At 41.2% G+C, this 20,370-nt stretch overlaps 1 protein-coding gene across 1 annotated transcript; it reads right to left on the bottom strand.

The window, feature by feature from the left end:
- Positions 1-1,106: 1,106 nt before the first annotated feature.
- LOC141114488 (caspase recruitment domain-containing protein 14-like) lies at positions 1,107-17,291 on the bottom strand. Its single transcript, XM_073608194.1, has 5 exons — positions 17,164-17,291; positions 11,627-11,800; positions 9,987-10,108; positions 7,829-7,944; positions 1,107-2,144 (listed from the first exon to the last, which is right to left on the bottom strand). Exons 1-5 carry the CDS (start codon positions 17,195-17,197, stop codon positions 1,937-1,939), a joined length of 654 nt encoding a protein of 217 aa, XP_073464295.1. The 5' UTR covers positions 17,198-17,291; the 3' UTR covers positions 1,107-1,936.
- Positions 17,292-20,370: the final 3,079 nt, after the last annotated feature.

Here is a 20,370-nt window from a genome sequence, read left to right as displayed (position 1 = left end):
GTGTTTGAAATTGTGTGTATGTAGGGGGTGACCGGGGGAGCTTTTTTTTTTTGTTATATTTAATTTTTTTACAATTTTTTCATATTACTATCACAAGGAAGCTAATAAGCCCCCTATATAATAGCATGGGGGGTTGACAGATACTTTATATGACAGACATCGGAGGTCTATGATGGCACCTTCTTGTTACTATAAAAATGATTAGGCAGATCTACAGCTGCCTGGATCACTTTTACATGACAGCCAACTGCCAGCTGAAAGAAACAATACAAATGCCAAGTTCACAGCTGTAGTTTTAACCCCTTGAATATCAGGACATTTGTAAACATACTTTGTTTGGGGTTAAAGAAAGACAATTTTGGTTGAAAGACCTCTTTCTTCAAGTGCCTCCTTATTGTGCATCTTGAAACAGCCACACCACATGTTTTCAGAGAGTTCTGTATTTCACCTGAAGTTATTTGTGGGTTTTTCATTCATTTGTGGCGCCAGCCACACACAAATCTGCGGCCTACAAATACTCCATAACATGAAGAAAGCCATTACTATGCAAATACCACAAAGTATCACGCTTACAATACGCCAAACAGCACAGAGACCAGCCTCAAACCTTCTGGCACAAAGTCAATTGGAGTGATGAGACCAAAATTGAGCTTTTTGGCCACAACCATAAACACTACATTTTGGAGAGGAGACAACAAGGCCTATGATGAAAGGTACACCATTCCTACTGTGAAACACGGAGGTGGATCGCTGATTGTTTTGGGGGTGTGTGAGCTACAAAGGCACAGGAAATTTGGTCAAAATTGATGGCAAGATAAATGCAGTATGTTATCAAAAAATACTGGAGGAACATTTGCATTCATCAGCCAGGAAGCTGCGCATGGGACGTACTTGGACATTGCAACATGACAATGATCCAAAACACAAGGCCAAACATTTATGGGAGCTGCTTCAGTAAACAAACCAATAGTAAGACTTTAAGCACTTACTTTTTTACTGCACCCTAAATGTGTTTATATAGTTTTCACCATAGGCGTGCGCAAAGGGTGTGCCTGGGCACACCCTAATCACCCCGTGTGGTGCATATTTCCACTTTTTTACTGCACCCTAAATGTGTTTATATAGTTTTCACCATAGGCGTGCGCAAAGGGTGTGCCTGGGCACACCCTAATCACCCCGTGTGGTGCATATTTCCAATGTTTAGGCCCCTGATATTTCACCAAATAAGTCCTAAAAAATTGCAAAAAAACAATTAAAATAAGATTGTAACTTCCCTACTGACACCACCAATATCTGCCCTTATGACACCATTCACTGCTCTACTGACACCTTCCGTATATATACACATGCACACATAAGCATATGTGTTTGAGCTTTGAGGTGCACACCCTAATGCAATAGGCTGTGCACACCTATGGTTTTCACTGAGACCTAAAAGAGAAGTAAAGTCATTTTTTATTTTTTTTTTTGGCTATGCTTGTCTTTTGGGTCATAGAAGTACATTTACTAACACAAAGTCATGATCACAATAGGTTGATGAGGTAAAACCATGTCATGATCAAGAAGGCATGACAACTGGCTCTGCCTATTTGTGTGTAGAGTGCCAGAGCCAGCCACTCCAGCACCCTCCCCCGCCTAGAACTCCAGCCAACCCTGGAGGAGCAGGGAGAGGAGAAGGAAATCCCTGCAGCTTACATTCACTGACCACCGCTGGGAGCAGAGACTGACCGATCAGTGGTCATGTGATCAGTCACGCCTCAGTCTTAGAGCAGGGCGGTACAGCTGCAGCATCATAAGGGTTACAGACGTCTCCTTTAAAATAGGCTATATTTTTACTGCAGAAATACTGACCTATGAACTCATTTCATGTAAACAATTGTTCTTCTAGTTTATAATGTGCAATCCTGAATGTGTTGAAAGTGCCGGAAATGAAAATTCAGCAAGGTTGATTCTCCAGCCAGACAATGCGCTTTTGTTCATCAGTGATGGCGCTCTTTACTCTGCAGAGTAGAGATTCTGCGTCATTCCAGCTCTCAGGATCCACAGTTCTATAAAGACAAGGCAGGGCATCCAGCTCGGCTTCTTCCCTCTGGGCACACTCCAGTAGCAGGTCCTCACACTTTCCCCACCATTGCCGAGTTTTTCTAAACAATGCAGAAAGATATGTAAGAATGTATTCACATCTATAGTATATATCTATATTTCAGTTCTCTATCCCTCTGAGAAAGCATCTTATAAATATTCCTTACAGATCCAATGAGATCTTTCCTTATAATCACTAAAATGATTTTCGTCACCATCAACTCTAGTATTGAAAATAATAGTCATTTCCTGTATCCTAACACTTAATAAAAAGAGGTGTATTTTTCTGTACACAGTTTTTCCAGCATTATGCATTGAAGCTGCGCAATGGGGAAAAAAAACTTTTATCCAAATATAATTCTCAATAGCCACAAAAGATATAAATCAACTTTGTGCGAGCCAATGCCTTTGCAAACCCAGATATTACCATGTAAAGTAGCGATAGCATCATCATCACCAAGCTATTTACCCGCTGTGCTGAAAGCAGAGCTGTGGGAGGAACCCAGTAGGCCCCTCCCACTACAGGCTTCCTGCAGAAAGCTACAGGAAGGGGCGGATACAAGACCAGACACCCTGTACAAGGAGAGAAAGCAGCAGTGACCAGTCTTTATTACAGGAAGTTCCTGCACAGAGGCAAAATTTCACACTGGATTACTGCACAGATCTGGAAGAAACTAAGCACTCTAATGCCCCGTACACACTGTTGGATTTTCTGACAGAAAATGTTCCATGGTAGCTTGTTGTCGGAAATTCCGACTGTGTATAGGCTCCATCGGATATTTTCCATCGGAATTTCCGTCACACAAAATTTGAGATCTGGATCTCAAATTTTCTGACAACAAAATCCGTTGTCGGAAATTCCGATCGTGTGTACACAATTCCGACGCACAAAATTTCACGCATGCTCGGAATCAAGCAGAAGAGCCGCACTGGCAATTGAACTTCATTTTTCTCGGCTCATCGTATGTGTTGTACGTCACCGCGTTCTTGACGTTCGGAATTTCCGACAACATTTGTGTGACCGTGTGTATGCAAGACAAGTTTGAGCCAACATCTGTTGGAAAAAATCCATGGATTTTGTTGTTGGAATGTCCGATCGTGTGTACGGGGTATAAAAATACCTCTTCACCTCTGATTGACAGTGGCATCAGGAGTGACCCATATAAGTCTGTCATTTAGACTTGTATTTATGGCCTCCCACACATATCACAGTAATACCCATGATAATGCATTCATCTGCTTCTCTCTCCATAAGCATGGTTTCATCCGTGTTCAAAAATCATTCAGGGTCATCATTTATTATCCTATACAGTGCCTTGAAAAAGTATTCATGCCCCTTGAAATTTTCTACGTTTTGTCATGTTACAGCTAAAAATGTAAATGTGTGTTATTGGGATTTTATGTGATAGACCAACACAACGTGACACATAATTTTGAAGTGTAAGGAAAACGATAAATGGTTTTCCAAATTATTTACAAATAATTATCTGAAAAGTGTAGCGTGCATTTGTATTCAGCCTCATTTACTCTGATACCCCTAGTGGAACCAATTGCCTTCAGAAGTCACCTAATTGGAAAATAGAGTCCACCTGTGTGTAATTTAATCTCAGTATAAATACAGCTGTTCTGTGAAGCCCTCATATGTTTGTTAGAGAACCTTAGTGAACAAACAGCATCATGAAGGCCAAGGAACACACCAGACAGGTCAGAGATAAAGTTGTGGAGAAGTTTAAAGCAGGGTTAGGTTATAAAAAAAATATCCCAAGCTTTGAACATCTCATGGAGCACTGTTCAATCCATCATCCAAAAATGGAAAGAGAATTGCACAACTGCAAAGACACTTCCAACTAAACTGACAGGCCGGGGTAAGGACAGCATTATTCAGAGAAACAACCAAGAGGCCCATGGTAACTCTGGAGGAGCTGCAGAGATCCACAGCTCAGGTGGGAGAATCTGTCCACAGGACAACTATTAGTCGTGCACTCCACAAATCTGGCCTTTATGGAAGAGTGACAAGAAGAAAGTCATTGTTGAAAGAAAACCATAAGAAGTTCCGTTTGCAGTTTGCGAGAAGCCATGTTGGGGACACAGCAAGCATGTGGAAGAAGGTGCTCTGGTCAGATGAGACCAAAATTTTAAATTTTAATTTTTGGCCTAAAAGCAAAATGCTATGTGTGGTGAAAAATTAACACACCACCTTGAACACACCATCCCCACTGTGAAACATGGTGGTGGCAGCATCATGTTGTGGGGATGCTTTTCTTCAGCAGGGACAGGGAAGCTGGTCAGAGTTGATGGGAAGATGGATGGAGCCAAATACAATCTTAGAAGAAAACCTGTTAGAGTTTGCAAAAGACTTGAGACCGGGGCGGAGGTTCACCTCCCAGCAGGACAATGACCCTAAACACAGCCAGAGTTACAATGGAATGGTTTAGGTCAAAGCATATTCATGTGTTAGAATGGTCCAGTCAAAGTCCAGACCTAAATCATAATGAGAACCTGTGGCAAGACTTGAAAATTGCTGTTCACAGACGCTCTCCATCCAATCTTTTGCAAAGAAAAAATGGGCAAAAATGTCACTCTCTAGATGTGCAAAGCTGGTAGAGACATCCCCAAAAAGACTTGCAGCTGTAATTGCAGTGAAAGGTGGTTCTACAAAGTATTGACTTGGGGGGCTGAATACAAATGCACACCACGCTTTTCACATATTTATTTGTAAAAAAAATGAGAAAACCATTTATCATTTTCCTTTCACTTCACAATTATGTGCCACTTTGTGTTGGTGTATCACATAAAATCCCAATAAAATACATTTACGTTTTTGGTTGTAACATGACAAAATGTGGAACATTTCAAGAGGTATGAATACTTTTTCAAGGCACTGTAAGGCTGGGTTCACACTGCTGCGAATTCTATTGCGAATTTGAGCCGTTGCGATCGCTCAAATTCGCAAGTCATTTAAATTACATAGATTAACATTAGTGCCGTTCACATCGACGCGTTGCGAATATAACCTGCGTGAAAAAAAGGTCCTGTGCGAGTTTACTGCGTTGCGTTGCGAATTTAGTCTCCATAGACATCAATGTAAATCGTTCTTGAATCGCATTGATTGGTTCACATATGTGCGAATTCCACCACACTACTCTCCACAAAAACCAGGAAGTACACAGGAAGTTAAGACCCTTTTTTTTTTTACATTATGATTCCATTGGCTAGACTATCAATCGCAGCTATATCCAACTCCTGAAATTCGCGGTAAAATCGCGGTAAAATCGCGGTAAAATCGCGGTAAATTCGCGGTAAAATCGCGGTAAATTCGCACTGCAGCAGTGTGAACCCAGCCTAAATGGCAAAAAAAAATGAAATCCCAGTGCCTGTGCAGTTCCAGGTTGTTCGCAAATGTCTGACACTGATCTGCCCCTATGCTGCCTATAATTACTACAAAGTTACAACGGACAGTCTGATTACTAGGGGATAGGTGATTGAAGAAATGCTTCCTCCTGTGTGCAGTAGACTTACCCCATCTCAGTCTAGGAAAAGTCTTACTTAAAGCTCAAGGACAGCTTTTTAATGGTAAGAGTACAGATTTTGTAAGTAATCTGAAGCTGTAAAAGTGGAACTTCAGGAATTCAGCCACTTTGTCAAATCTGCTGGTTTACTATGGGTTAAGTCCAACAAGGTGCATGTCAACTTAGGCCTGGTTCACACCTATGCATTTTTAGTGCTTTTTGCATTTTGCAGATTTGTTCTACAGTCCATGTAATATGGTTTCCTATGGGACATGTGCTGTAGTGCAAATCTGCAAAATGCAAAAAGCACTAAAAATGCATAGGTGTGAACCAGGCCTAAGGCCCCATTCACACTAGCGCGTTTTTTGATGCATTTTGCATTTTGCAGAAATGCAAGGGAATTTTTTAACATGGGTTCCTATGGAACATGTTCACATCAATGCTTTTTTGTATCTCAGCGTTTTTGGAAAGGGTCGGGGACTTTTTTTCATGCATAAGGCTCGATTCACACCTATGCATGTTGCTTTTGAGCGTTTTTGGAGGTTTTTTTTTCATGCTTGCCACGTTTTTGAGCCGCGTTTTTGCCGCATTTTTGCGGCGTTTTTGCCGCGTTTTTGCCGCGATTTGCGTTTTGCTTTTTTTTTTTTTTTTTTTTTTTTTTCATTTTTTTTTTACAGTCTTACAAAAAAATTACAAAAAAAAAAAAAAAAAAAAAACCGGCAAAAACGCACCAAAAACGCACCAAAAACGCATCAAAAACGCTGCAAAAACGCTGCACTTGCGTTTTTGATGCTTGTCCATTGAAAACCATTACATGCAAAACGCTGCTTTTTGCATGAAAAAAAGTCCCCGACCCTTTCCAAAAACGCAGAGATACAAAAAAGCATTGATGTGAACATGTTCCATAGGAACCCATGTTAAAAAATTCCCGTGCATTTCTGCAAAATGCAAAATGCATCAAAAAACGCGCTAGTGTGAATGGGGCCTTAGGCTCGATTCACACCTATGCATGTTGCTTTTGAGCGTTTTTTGAGGTTTTTTTTTCATGCTTGGCACGTTTTTGAGCAGCGTTTTTGTAGCATTTTTGTGGCGTTTTTGCCGCGATTTGCGTTTTGCGTTTTTTTTTTTTTTTTTTTTTTTCATTTTTTTTTACAGTCTTAAAAAAAAATTACAAAAAAAAAAAAAAAAACGGCAAAAACGCACCAAAAACGCACCAAAAACGCTGCAAAAACGCTGCAAAAACGGTGCACTTGCGTTTTTGATGCTTGTCCATTGAAATCCATTACATGCAAAACGCTGCTTTTTGCATGAAAAAAAGTCCCCGACCCTTTCCAAAAACGCAGAGATACACAAAAGCATTGATGTGAACATGTTCCATAGGAACCCATGTTAAAAAATTCCCATGCATTTCTGCAAAATGCAAAATGCATCAAAAAACGCGCTAGTGTGAATGGAGCCTAAAGCAGCGTTTTGCATGTAATGGTTTTCAATGGACAAGCATCAAAAACGCAAGTGCAGCGTTTATGCAGCGTTTTTGATGCGTTTTTGGTGCGTTTTTGCCGTTTTTTTTTTTTTTTTTTATTATTTTTTTTTGTAATTTTTTTGTAAGACTGTAAAAAAAAATGAAAAAAAAAAAAAAAAACGCAAAATGCAAATCGCGGCAAAAACGCGGCAAAAACGCGGCTCAAAAACGTGGCAAGCATGAAAAAAAAACCTCCAAAAACGCTCAAAAGCAACATGCATAGGTGTGAATCGAGCCTTATAGACTAGGAGTACAACTATCGCTACACTCTCAGAGCTCTAAAAGGAGACATTCTGTGTTCTCAAACATGGCATCTCTGCTCTCACCTCCCCACTGCTGTGAATGGGTTCACATAATATAAAGTGCTTTGTGATAGGGCAAGAGGAAGGGAGGGGCGGGCACAGCGGCTGCATGCAACTCTGCAGTTGCAGGAGCTAAGACCAGAAGGTCCAGTGTGGAGCACCAGAAGTATAGTGATAGCTATAATCCCAGTGCTCAGTAAATGCCAATTTCAAAATTTAAGAGATAAGCCCACAAGGTGACAACTTAACCCCTAGTAATCCAAAACATTTTACAAAGTGGCTGAATTCCAGAAATTCAGCTTTAATATTAGGGTCAGTGTTAAAACTAAATGGTATTGTACAGAATTTCTATATCTTTAATGACTATTGTCTTGTTTACAGCTTGTATAATGTAAGTATTAAATGTCACCTACTTAAGTTTTTTGGAACTCTTCTCAGTCAATGGGATGTGCAGAATAATGGGATAGATACCCACACGAATCAAAGCAGAGAGACAGGATAGCCCAAGCTCTAGAAGGCAGTGTGCATTCTGTGGTATAATAAAGAGGGTAGAAATGGTTAGCTTTTTATTATATTATGTTTCCCTAGGACAAACTCAACACAGAGTTTATATCTTAGCTTTCTTGCATCAGTAACACATTTTTCTGAATTGCACATACAGTAGTTCCCAATCAGACATTCTGTTCCCCATTGTAGCAGTTATGGAGCCTAAAAAGAGTTTTATACTACTGCGATCTTTGTATTCTGAACAAAGTGTTCATCCAGGGTAAAAGTTCCATATAATGCCTATGGCAAATGGATTTAGCTGGAATCACAAAGTTGAACTCCAGGCACTAATGTTTTTAAGCCAATGCAAGGGATGAACGGCATGTCTATAAAAACGATGTATTGTATTACCTGCAGGTTGCTTTTTGTCAAGTTGCAGGGAAAGAATATAGTCCATTAACTGCCTGCTCCCCATTTCTATATTCACATTCCTGATGTCTTGAGGATGAAAGCTCCCTGCATAGGACTTTAGATCTGTCCAGCCTATGGACACGTACCCATGACTCTTTAGGAATCTTGCTTGCATAGAGGCTGAGTATAAAGTAGTTAATATGCCCAGCCAATCACCCTTTTCAGTGAGGCTGTGCCCATTCACGTAATTTCACAGGTTCTAGGTCTGCTGGGACATGTGTTGGTAGGACCTTCACCAGCGTCATAAGTATGCAGCAATATGCACTACAATTGCAAAGTGTGGCGATTCCCTGTCATTTCTATTGTCTATTGTATTGTCCCTCTAGTGCCCAGCTTTACTAACTGACATCATCTCTGTGAGCCAAACCAAAGGGATTGTGGGATTAGCAGTTCCTCAGAATGGCAATTGCCCCGCATGACTATAGACCTGGACTAAATATCCCAGGGACTTTTGCTACCATCAGGGAGATTGCTGGGAAGAGCTAGAAAAGAGGCCAAAGACTGTACAGGGAGGGTGAGGTTGCGGCCTACCACGCGGTGTACAATATTCCAATTCAGCCGAGAAGGGCCTAGCGCTGCTTGTTGTTCATCGAACATCTATCCAGCACCACCTTGACAGTCGGCCTGGTCATTGGTGAGAGGGCAATTGCCCACCGTTGCAAACCTTTCTTTGTTGCTTCACTGGGACACTGTGCACAGACAGCTTTACCCTGGGGAAACACTTTACTACACTTCTATTTGAACACTGTACATAGACACCTGTTGCATCAACCATTCCCAGAAATACCATTGCCTTGTTACTGCACCTTATTGGATATAGTTAATGAGCTCCGACTGCCGGCGAAGACCATCAGGTCTGCAACTGGGACATTGCTGTCATTACTACTTAAAGGGCCCTCACACCATTCTTGTTTGATTGATCTCTCATTAGGATTAAAAGTCAAATAGGCCGGCCTGGGTTCCCCCTTTAGAAGTCTTGCCAGAATTAATGCCTATGCCTAACTCTTGCTTATCCTTTCAAGTCATGTTCAAGTGGTACTCCATTGCACTATTGTAGAGGGATTCTTCTGCTGAGTCAGGACTGTTATCCAAAGCTCAGCGGATCTATTACCTCCTCTTTGCAACAAGATTTTCTTTGAGTTATTCCAGTAAATGTTATTAGGATATAAACTCACTGATTTTTTTAACTTATTACTTTAAGGTGGTGCAAAGGTGTCTGAACCCAGAGTGTCAGGTGGGTTGGAATGTTCACAGGGTCATGGTGGTGCAGATGAGCAGGTAAATCCAAGCAATCCTCAAGGGGGTCATGCTACAAGTAGATCACATTTACATGATAAAGTGCTCTACCCCTGTCCTGACACCAGTTAAAAATTGTCATAGTAACAGCTTAATTTTAATGATATGATTACATTAAGGTAAACTATGACATTTTTTTCTATAGAAATCAGGGGACTTAATGTACACTGTGAGCTTTAAAGTAAAGATAGAGTTCATCTTGGATTACCCAAGAAATATGATACATCATTGGGTCATTTAAACCCAGCTACATCTTTTCAAAAACAAATTAAAATATCGTTTTTATTATAAACCTTTTAAAGCCTTCTGAATTCTTACCTGTTGGGCTACAGATTCCACATTCTGTCTAGTATACCAGCAGCGTACGCCCTCTCCCTCCTTTTCACCAATTATGTCTCCACGTTGATTTCTTGCTGCATATTCAGCATCCGTCAAACATTCTAAAAGGAATAGCTTCAGTGAGAATACATAGCAAAGTACATATGCAAAGCAGCAGTGGCATAAAAGAAGTGAGGTGGTGAGAGCAGGCCACCTAGGTGTCATCAATAAGAGTGGGCATGTATGGGCATCACTAAGCTCATTCCTGGTGTCCCAGGTCAGTGAAACCCATTGGAGTGCAGGTTGTCCTGAACAGATTGATCTCCCACCTGATGGTGCCCGAGTAGTGATAGTGGAAACCTAACTCAGAAGAACCAGAGAGCAGCGCAGGACATGGATTTTTCCTTCAGGGAAGCAATCACCGACACCAATGATGCAGCACTCATTGACCACCAATGCTGGTGCAATCTTACTCTGACTAATCACCAAGGGCCACTCTGCCATCCACTAACCACCAATTAAAGGATGTATTCTTTTTACCACTCTTTCCATTCTTTCCACTTACCATTGATGTAAGGGAGCATTCTTCCCACTGACCACAATTTAAGGGGCATCCTTTTTAATAACCACTGATGCAAGGGGGCATTCTTCCCACTGAGCACAATATAAGGGGCATTCTTCTTTTTAATGACCTCTAATATGAGGGGGCAGTTCTCATTCCCACTGACCACAATATAAGGGGCATTCTTCGTTTTAATGACCTCTAATGTAAGGGGGCATTTTTCCCACTGACCATCAATGTAACAGGGGCATTCTTCCCACTGACCACCAATATAAGGGGCATTCTTCTTTTTACTGACCACCAGTGTAAGGGAGCATCCTTCTGCCCAATGACCACAAGGCTGCTATTAAAAAACTCATCCTCTAATGGCCACCAAAGTAAGATGAAACTTTACTACTGACCACCAATATAGGAGATGCCTCTCCACTAAACACCAATATAAGGGGAAGGAGAAAGTAAAAAGTGTCCGCACACTGCTGATATCATCCAATAAAAGTCCTTTATTCCTCCAAAATGGGACAAACAGCACAAGGCCTTGACATACAGTTAATGCGTTTCACACAAAAGAGTGCTTAATCTTATCAACCAATGTAAGGGGACTGTGCTCTACTAACCTTCAATGTAAGGTTGCACGCCACCCCTAAATACCAATATAAGGACCAATTCTACATTTACCAACATTGTAAGGGGCACTTCACTTATGACCACTGACCACCAATGTAACATACATACATACTAATGTATGTATGTATGTACTAATGACTACTAATGTAAAGGGGCATTTGCAGTGACCATCAAGGTGCTTCAATTTACTAGCCATGTCTTTTTCACTGAGCATCAATGCTCTTATTAGGGAACTGTCCAATGACTATCAGTGTAAAAGTAAAATAAAATGGGAGAAATGTGTTATCCACCACAGAGCACCTAAAGGTATTAATGGAAATCATTTTGTTGTATTGAGGAATCACATACATGAGGTACACCGCTGTAGTAAAATTTTCATAGCCCATTTGGCTTCAGAATTGTAAGGACATCATTCAGATTGCAGTCTATATTGCTGAAAGAATGCTGAATATACCTGTGTCACATTTCATGTAGTCTTTATTTGCACATAGTTTCTCACTCAGGATTCTTCTTAGCAGAGAAGGGACCAGGAGGACTGGGCGCATAACTGTAATCTTATAGTGAGTGACCAGTGTGTATGGCATCAATGTCAAGCATCCTCTGCCTGTAGGGTAGGTAGCAGTAGGATCTACAAAGGAGTATAAAATAAGCAATACTATAATTAAAATATTCTATTAAAAATGACTGTATTAAAGGACAACACAACTAAAGTGCATAACAATAACACACAAAAAAAGATGTATTCGTAGCAAAGGTACAGTTTTTACCTGTTTCTGGAAAGGTATATTTATTTAATGTTGGGAATGAACCAAGAAAATTCAAACCCCTCTCTATATTTCTACCATAGATGAAACAGAGTAGTTTCTATTTTTTGGTCTGCTAGTTTACTATAATTTTTTCCATATTTCATCCATTTCAGTGGTGGAATTGAATGCCACTTGGCTCAGTTTGCCAAAGAAAAGTAAAATGATTCAGATATGGCACCAGGGTTACCAGCCTCCTACAATTTTTTTTACTGACAACACATGGGAAATTTACTGACGGAACACTTTTTTTTTTTTTTTTTTTTTACTGACATCCTGAAATATGATAGAAACTCCTATTATAAACTCAGGCAATCAATATTTTTAAGCAGTATAAACAATATTTAAACATTATCAATACTCAGCAAAAGTAATCTGCTGGATTTACTATGACAAATTCCGAACAGTAACAAAATGTGAGCATGACTAGAATTATGAATGGCCTGGGGCACCCTAATACAAAACAGAATAATAGGTTCTGTGGCATGTGTAGCATGCCACAATGATCAGTATGCATGCCCAGATTCCAGCAAACAGTGGGAGGGGCTTAAGGGAGGATCATTAACCGCTTCAGCCCCGGAAGATTTTACCCCCTTCCTGACCAGAGCACTTTTTGTGATTTGGCACTGCGTCACTTTAACTGACAATTGCGAGATTCACACCAAAACAAAATTGACGTTCTTTTTTTCCCACAAATAGAGCTTTCTTTGGTGGTATTTGATTACCTCTGCTGTTTTTATCTTTTGCGCTATAAACAAAGAAAGAGCAACAATTTAGAAAAAAAAGCAACATTTTTTAAGTTTTTGCTATAATAAATATCCCCAAAAAATATATAAAAAAACGAATTTTTTTCCTCAGTTTAGGCTGATATGTATTCTTCTACATATTTTTGGTAAAAAAAAAAAAAATCGCAATAAGCGTATATTAATTGGTTTGCGCAAAAGTTATAGCGTCTACAAAATAGGGGAAAGATTTATGGCATTTTTATTATTTTTTTTTTTTATTAGTAATGGCGGCGATCTGCGATTTTTATCATGACTGCGACATTATGGTGGACATATCGGACACTTTTGACACTATTTTGGGACCATTGTCATTTTTACAGTGATCAGTGCTATAAAAATACATTGATTATTGTATAAATGACACTGGCAGGGAAGGGGTTAAACACTAGGGGGTGATCAAGGGGTTAAGTGTGTCCTAGGGAGTGATTCTAACTGTGGGAGGGATGGGCTACCACTGACATGACAGAGATCATTGTTCCCAATGACAGGGAGCAGTAGATCCCTGTCATGTCACTAGGCAGAATGGGGAATTCCTTGTTTGCATCTCCCCGTTCTTCCGCACCGTGACACGATCGCAGGCCCCTGGCGGACATTGAGTCCATGGGATCCACGGGCACGGTCATGCTGTACGCGGCGGGTGCACACGCCCACTAGCTCCGCCAATTAAAGGGGACATACAGGTACGCCCATTTGCCCACCGCTGCAATTGTGCCGACGTATATCGGGGTGCAGCGGTCGGCAAGTGGTTAAACAGTATCTGTGCCTAGTTGATATATACACACTGCTCACATAACAGTCCTTGTACCCACAAAATATTCCTAATTACTGTACCACAGCTGACAGCCTCACAAACACATAAACCTCAAGACAAAGATCATTTTTTTTAAATAAAACATTTCTATTGCATATGCTTTCATGCACACAAAAAGGACTGACTGACTGACTGAGCTGATCTTAAAGAATAACTTCATTAAAACCAGCAATTGTTGGGACAATAAACACCTTGGTCAGGAGTCAGGACTATGTAGTGTCCACAGAGTTTCCCCTTACATTAGTCTGCAGGGTTCTCCCTAACATCAGAGTCTGCAGGGTGATGAAAAGGAGAACTCTGTGGACTCTGGTGTAATGGGGAATGCTGTAGACTCTGGTGTAAAGGGAAACACTGATATAAGGTAGGATCTAGTCACCAGAGACACACACCCCCCTCCCCCACTTACACAAGGTCCCCAGAGTTCTCCTTTACATCAGACGCCACAGAGTTTAACTTTTCATCACAGTCCACAGAGTTCACCCTTACATCAGAGTCTGGAAGGTTCCCCCTTACAGTGTAAGGGGGAACTGTGTGGACCCTGATGTTAAGGGGAGATCTGTGAATTTTGATGTAAAGGGGAATGTCGCAGACTCTGGTGTAAAGGGGAACCCCCCCCTTATATCAGAGCAGAGGAAAAAACACCAAATGGGCTCAGCCAACCTGCAAATAGACATCGGGAAGGGTCAGTGTGATCTGGATGTATATGGATAGATTGGGAAATCATCTGAGATCTGTACTCCCCCTTTTGGAAGAAAGATTGATCAGCCTCCCCCAAACAAGGTCACCTGGGAGAAGAATTGACAATTATTCCCACTCAGTTGTGACTCCCATCATCTGAGCTCCCCCATCCCCCACTTCACCTACCTCTAAGGCACCAGCACCTCTCCAGTGCTCCCATCATGTTTGTACACCGCTCAAGGGCTGACTGCATGGTCACCGGGCTTTGTGTGCAAGCACGCAGAGAACTAGACAAGAACACAGTGCTGCCAGAGAAGACAATGTAATCTATGGCAGTAATGAGCGCTGTCCTCGCACTCACCACTTCTATTACTCGCTCCTAGACTCACTCTTCCCTCTGTTTAAATCCTTCGGCAGCTCCCTCCACACTGCTTGGCTCCCATTGGCTGTCCCAACTTACTGTAGCTCTCTTGGCACAGGACAGGTGGAGGGCGGAGAGCTTAGTGATTGGGTAAAAGAACACAGCCTGGGAGCTGGAGGGTTACAGGGGGATAGGAGGGCAGTAGTAAAGGTCTGGAACACATGGGGGTGGTCTGAGGAGAGCCGATCCCAGTCCAGGGCACAGGCCTAAGTCCCGAGTCCCTCCAAGCTGGAGCGGATTCAGAAATGTACATGGGCAGTTCCCAAGCTGACCTGCAGCCACATTTTTCACGGGCAGTGGTTGCCATCCCCGGACATTTATGAACAGGGTAAAAATTGGCCGATTTTTACAAACTGTCCACAAATTTATGGGTGGTTGGCAACACTGCCTGGCATTCATCCCGAGGTTGAGCAACTATGAACTGTATGCACTGTATTTTCTTTGCAGTGCAATCTGTACAGTTTAATGAATTACAGTGCTTTATATACGGTAATTTATCCGCTTCCGGACCGCCCACCGCATATACACTACGGCAGGGCAGTCCAGCTGTGCAAAATCATGTACCTGTACGTGATTTTGTGCACGTGGTGTAGGGGGCGCGCGTGCGCCGCCAGAGTGCCACTCCCACTGTGATTGGACGCAGCGGGAGCCAATCAGTGGGTCCAGCGGCCACGATGGCCACCGCGACCTGCCGATCATTTAGTGGAGAAACAGACATTTTTTAGCACTGATCACAGTACTGGTGTCACTGGTCCCCAAAAAGTGTCACTTAGTGTCCAATTTGCCCGCCACAAAGTCGCAGTCCCACTAAAAATCGCTGATCACCACCATTACTAGTAAAAACAAGAAAAGAAAAAAGTCCCTAAGTTGTAGACGCTATAACGTTTGCGCAAACCAATCGATATACGCTTATTGGGATTTTTTTTTACCAAAAAATATGTAGCAGAATACATATTGGCCTAATCTGATTAAGAAATTTGATTTTTTACATTTTTTTATTGGGGATGTTTTATAGCAAAAAGTAAAAAGATATTGTTTTTTATTCAAAATTGTCGGTCTTTTTTTGTATATAGCGCAAAAAATTAAAACCGCAGAGGTGATCAAATACCACCAAAAGAAAGCTCTATTTGTGGGAAATAAAGCACATCAATTTTATTTGGCTACAGCGCTGTACGACCGCGAAATTGTCAGTTAAAGCAACGCAGGGCCGTATCGCAAAAAATGACCGGGTCAGGAAGTGGTTAAAGGGACCATTCCCCCCATATTGATTTACTTATGTACAGACTGGGACGATCCATGTAAATCTTAAAACTTTTTCAGCTGCTTATAGTTAATTGAGAAATACTACACCATCGTGTGTTCCAGCTCTCGTTAGATTTTACATAATATAAAATAAACAAAAGAATGAGTGCACTATCAGAGCTTACTGTTTGTTCATTGAAAGGAAAATGGTAATTTGTCAGGGTATACATTTTACTGATAAACAGGAGTTTCAGACATGAGGACCTCCAGTCTGGAAGCAGTGCGTTTACATATTCTCTTCCTGCAGCAGCTGCATCTAGCCGCCACTAAAAGGAGAAAGAGAAAGAGAAAGAGGTACAATACTATATTCCAGTCTTTCAGTCCCCCTGTTGGCCAGAAGCAGCAGCTGCAGGTAAGATGAAGTGCAGCTTCCAGGTTGAAGATCGTAATGTCTGAAACTTATCAACAAAACAGATATTCCTACAACAGTTTTTTTTTTTCTTCTCAGGAGTCTGTATAGATAAATATGAATAAAGGATTGTTGAAAGTATATTCATCTTTCAAACAAGAGCTTGTATCCCTCAAAATAGCAACAGGAGGTATGAAAACCCAAGAACTTAGTGAGGAAATTTCACCAGTAGAGTCCCCAAGAGATTTAAAGCGGAGTTCCACCCAAATTTTGAACAATATCTGTATGTATTCTCTTCCTTGCCTAGATGCTGACATGCCGTTTAAAAAAATTTAAATCGCCGTAATTACCTTTTATTTTTCTATTCTTCTTTGCACTTCCTGGTTCTCCTCCCGTGGGAGTAGGCGTGTTTCTAGCCTCTCCCAGACTCCTGGGAGCTAGTCTCAGGCTTCCCAGGATGCCACTGAGCATGTGCGGGAACGAGCGGTGAATGCTGGGAGCACAGCATTCACCACATCCAGGAAATAAATGCTTGTGGGCTTCAAATGCCCACAATGAAGATGGAAACCGCCTGCAGTGAATAATATAAGTTATTCTTTCCGACGAAATCTGACACAGGCGGACATATTACACACAATATGTGAGTATGTAATGCTGAGAAGAAAAGTTTGTGAATGAACTCAAAAAAAAAAAACGATAGATAGGTGGACCCCCGCTTTAAGAACCCACCAACCTAACTTTCCAGCACCTACCATATACTGTGATATAAGTTTTGGGTGGAATGATCCTTTAACCACATATACAATACAGAAAATAGACAAATTAGATATTGTAATATTTACTTTCATGACAGCAAAGGCCACAGTCCTGAGACATCCAGAGCAAATGGGAGCTACACCGGTCTGTGCTGACTATACGAACTTCTATTCTTGGCTGTTAAAGGAGAAATTGAAATGTAAAGTCTCAGCCTTATAGTAGATAATGCAGGTATAATCTTTATCTTATGTTCTATAAAAAGACTTTGTTAACGATCGAATATTCAGCCGTTAAATGTGCTTCATACAGTATATATGCACGTTTAGTATTCAGCATAAAGCTCAACACACAACCTGATTGTACCATGTCCTTTAAATCAAATGTTAGGGGCAACTCTTAAACAAGTTGCTTATAGTTTATATTGCTTTGTCTAATTATTGCTTCATATAGGAATTAAGACACAGAGTCAGGTATGTCTGTATCAAAGTTCTGAGCATCCCCCCAAAAGGACTGCTCCCTTTACTTCTTTTATAGGCAGTTCCAAAAGCAGTAATCTTATCGGCATTACCAAATGAGGTTAAGGTACAAAGAGTTTCTCATCAGCGAACATGTAATGATTATTCAGCAGTTCCAAATTCCATCTAGATACAGATTGATAGAACAATTGATACGTACATAGGTAAGAAAGGAGCACAAACAATTTAAATAGAACAATTGATACGTACACAGGTAAGAAAGGAGCACAAACAATTTAAATAGAACAATTGATACGTACACAGGTAAGAAAAAACAGAAACAATTAAAGTGGTACTCTAAGTCATTATTTCAACCCTATCAATTTCCCCCTTTGACATCATCCTCTCCTTCCCCCTGGGTCCTCATGAATAAGTTCTAGTCAGTTTTTCCCCAGAGTCCTTTCCCTGACCGCGAGTTGTCAGAGGGGTAGAACCCATCCCCCTAGGTATTACCAACATCTTAAAATTCAAGAAGAGGAGTTTTATAGGAGTAGGGTGATGTCAATACACACTTATCAGTATACCCTGTCTATTCTCCTAATTTTCCTATTTATTTTCCTGTATACACATATATTCGTGATTGTAAGTGATATTAATATTAGAATAATAATTACCATTGGACTTAACAACCAGTGAAAGGTATTGGTTGCAGTAGAAGACATTCCACTAAATATATCCCACCAATGTGGTGCAGTATCCTGTTGTATCTGTGAGGAAAGATGTACTAGTCTACCTTTGTCAATAATAATTTGCTACTTTAGGATCATCTATAGCCCATTCGAAAGTTGTTGTTTCCTCTACTTCAAGTACATTAATACCAGGAGTCCATGCATATATTTGTAAAACAACAATCTTCAACAAAAAATATGTAAGTAGATATTTCATCATGTTGTTTTCTCGGGTTGTTTCTTGCAATGTGATGCGTGTATCCAGGTAGGTTTTCCTTCCAGCTTTACTGAGGTGGCTGTGGTCAAGAGTACTTGGTAAGGACCTTCAAACCTGGGTTCCAATGTCTTTCTGGTGTGTTTCTTCACATATACATAATCCCCTGGTAGCAGAGTATGTGTACCTGTTATTGAATTAGGGTCTGGAAGAGAAGAATACACACTTTTGTGGATCTTAGTTAGACGTTGTTGTAATTGTATCACATATGCAGTCAAACTATCACATTGCAATTGCATACTCTGTGGAAAGTATAAACCCAATCTAGGTGCATTCCCAAAAAGTATCTCATATGGGGATAATCCTGTCTTTCCTGTTGGAGTGTACCTTATAGAGAACAAAGCCAAAGGCAGGCATTCTGGCCAAGGCTTGTTTAACTCTTGCATGGCTTTTTGTATTTTTAACTTTATTGTCCCATTTACTCTCTCCACTGATCCTGAACTCTGTGGGTGGTAAGGGGTGTGAAAACTTTGTTGAACCCCTAACATGGTCATCACATTCTGCATGATTTCTCCTGTAAAGTGTGTCCCCCTATCTGATTCTATGGTTTCAGGAAGACCAAACCTAGGTATTAACTCAGTGATCAGTTTCTTAGCTGTGGCTTTAGCTGTAGCCGATTTTACTGGATAACTTTCGGGCCAACCTGAGAATAAATCGATACACATGAGGACAAATTCAAAAGGGCCGCTCTTAGGCATTTGTATGTAATCAATCTGCAGTCTCTGGAAGGGGTATTGGGCCCGGACCTGGTGTTTACGTGGGGTTTTTACTCTCTGTCCTGGGTTATTCAGGAGACAGATTTGGCAGGCTGCACAGTAGTTTCTTGCAGTGCTACTGAATCCAGGGGCGAGCCATCCTTGGTTCACAATCCTATACATGGAATTGGAACTGACGTGTGTGGGTAGGTGAACTGCCGCTGCCATTTCTGGGTACAGAGAGGCAGGTAGGCATATTTTGCCCCCTTCCCTCCATACATTGTCAAGGTCTGGTGCTGCTCCCATTCTGACCCACTTATCTTTCTCGCTCTCCCCTGCTTGCTCCTGTAATTTACTCAGCTGCTGCCATGTTGGGTCTGGGATACTCACCTCTACCGCTGCTAAGGTCTCAGGGCTTCCTTCCCCTAGAGCTGCCTGTTTTGCAGTCAAATCTGCAAATGCATTTCCTTTTGCCTCAATTGTTTTTGCGCTTGTGTGTGCCGCTATCTTCATAATGGCTACTCGTTTAACCTTTTGAAGATTGTTCAGGACTCTCTTAATCCCTTCTCCATGTTTTACAGGTGTACCTGCTGCTGTCAGATAACCTCTAGCCCTCCATATGTGGCCATAATCGTGCGCTACACCATAAGCGTAGGCAGAGTCAGTGTAAATATTTCCTTCTCGTTCTTTTAAGTATTCTAGGGCTTGTTCTAAAGCTTTTAATTCTGCTTCCTGTGCTGACATGTGGGCTGGTAAGGCCTGTGCTTCAATTACCTGCGTATCAGTCACTACAGCATACCCTGTGTGATATTTACCCTTGTCATCAGCAAACCTACTACCATCTATATACAAGGTGTACTCAGCGTTTAAAATTGGTGTATCTGTAACGTGTGGGAATCCCATTGTCTCCTGTTCCATGAGCTGAAAACAATCGTGTTCATCTACTTCTTTAAACAAAAAAGAGTGTCAGTGTCCTCATTTCTTTTCTCACTAGTACTATTAGTACTATCATTCCCCCTTGCCAAATCTGGTGACTGAAGAGGCAAAAAGGTGGCCAAATTTAAGGTTGTACAGCGCTGAAAAGTAACATTTGGAGTTAAGAGTAAAGTACACTGTAACCTTAATTGCCTAGCCATTGAAA

The sequence above is a fragment of the Aquarana catesbeiana genome, linkage group LG12, assembly GCF_042186555.1.
Source record: "Aquarana catesbeiana isolate 2022-GZ linkage group LG12, ASM4218655v1, whole genome shotgun sequence".
Lineage (NCBI taxonomy): Eukaryota > Metazoa > Chordata > Amphibia > Anura > Ranidae > Aquarana > Aquarana catesbeiana.
The sequence above is the reverse complement of the archived record's forward strand: the minus strand, read 5'-3'. Positions and strand labels throughout refer to the sequence as shown.

What these genes read in the sequence shown, in the direction of transcription:
- LOC141114488 (XM_073608194.1), bottom strand. Translation starts at nt 17,197, where the DNA reads ATGTCTCAGGACTGTGGCCTTTGCTGTCATGAAA. An exon ending in TGGCCTTTGCTGTCATGAAA is followed by an intron (nt 11,801 to 17,163) that starts GTAAATATTACA and finishes ACTCCTTTGTAG; the next exon opens with ATCCTACTGCTACCTACCCT. An exon ending in CTACATGAAATGTGACACAG is followed by an intron (nt 10,109 to 11,626) that starts GTATATTCAGCA and finishes TATTCCTTTTAG; the next exon opens with AATGTTTGACGGATGCTGAA.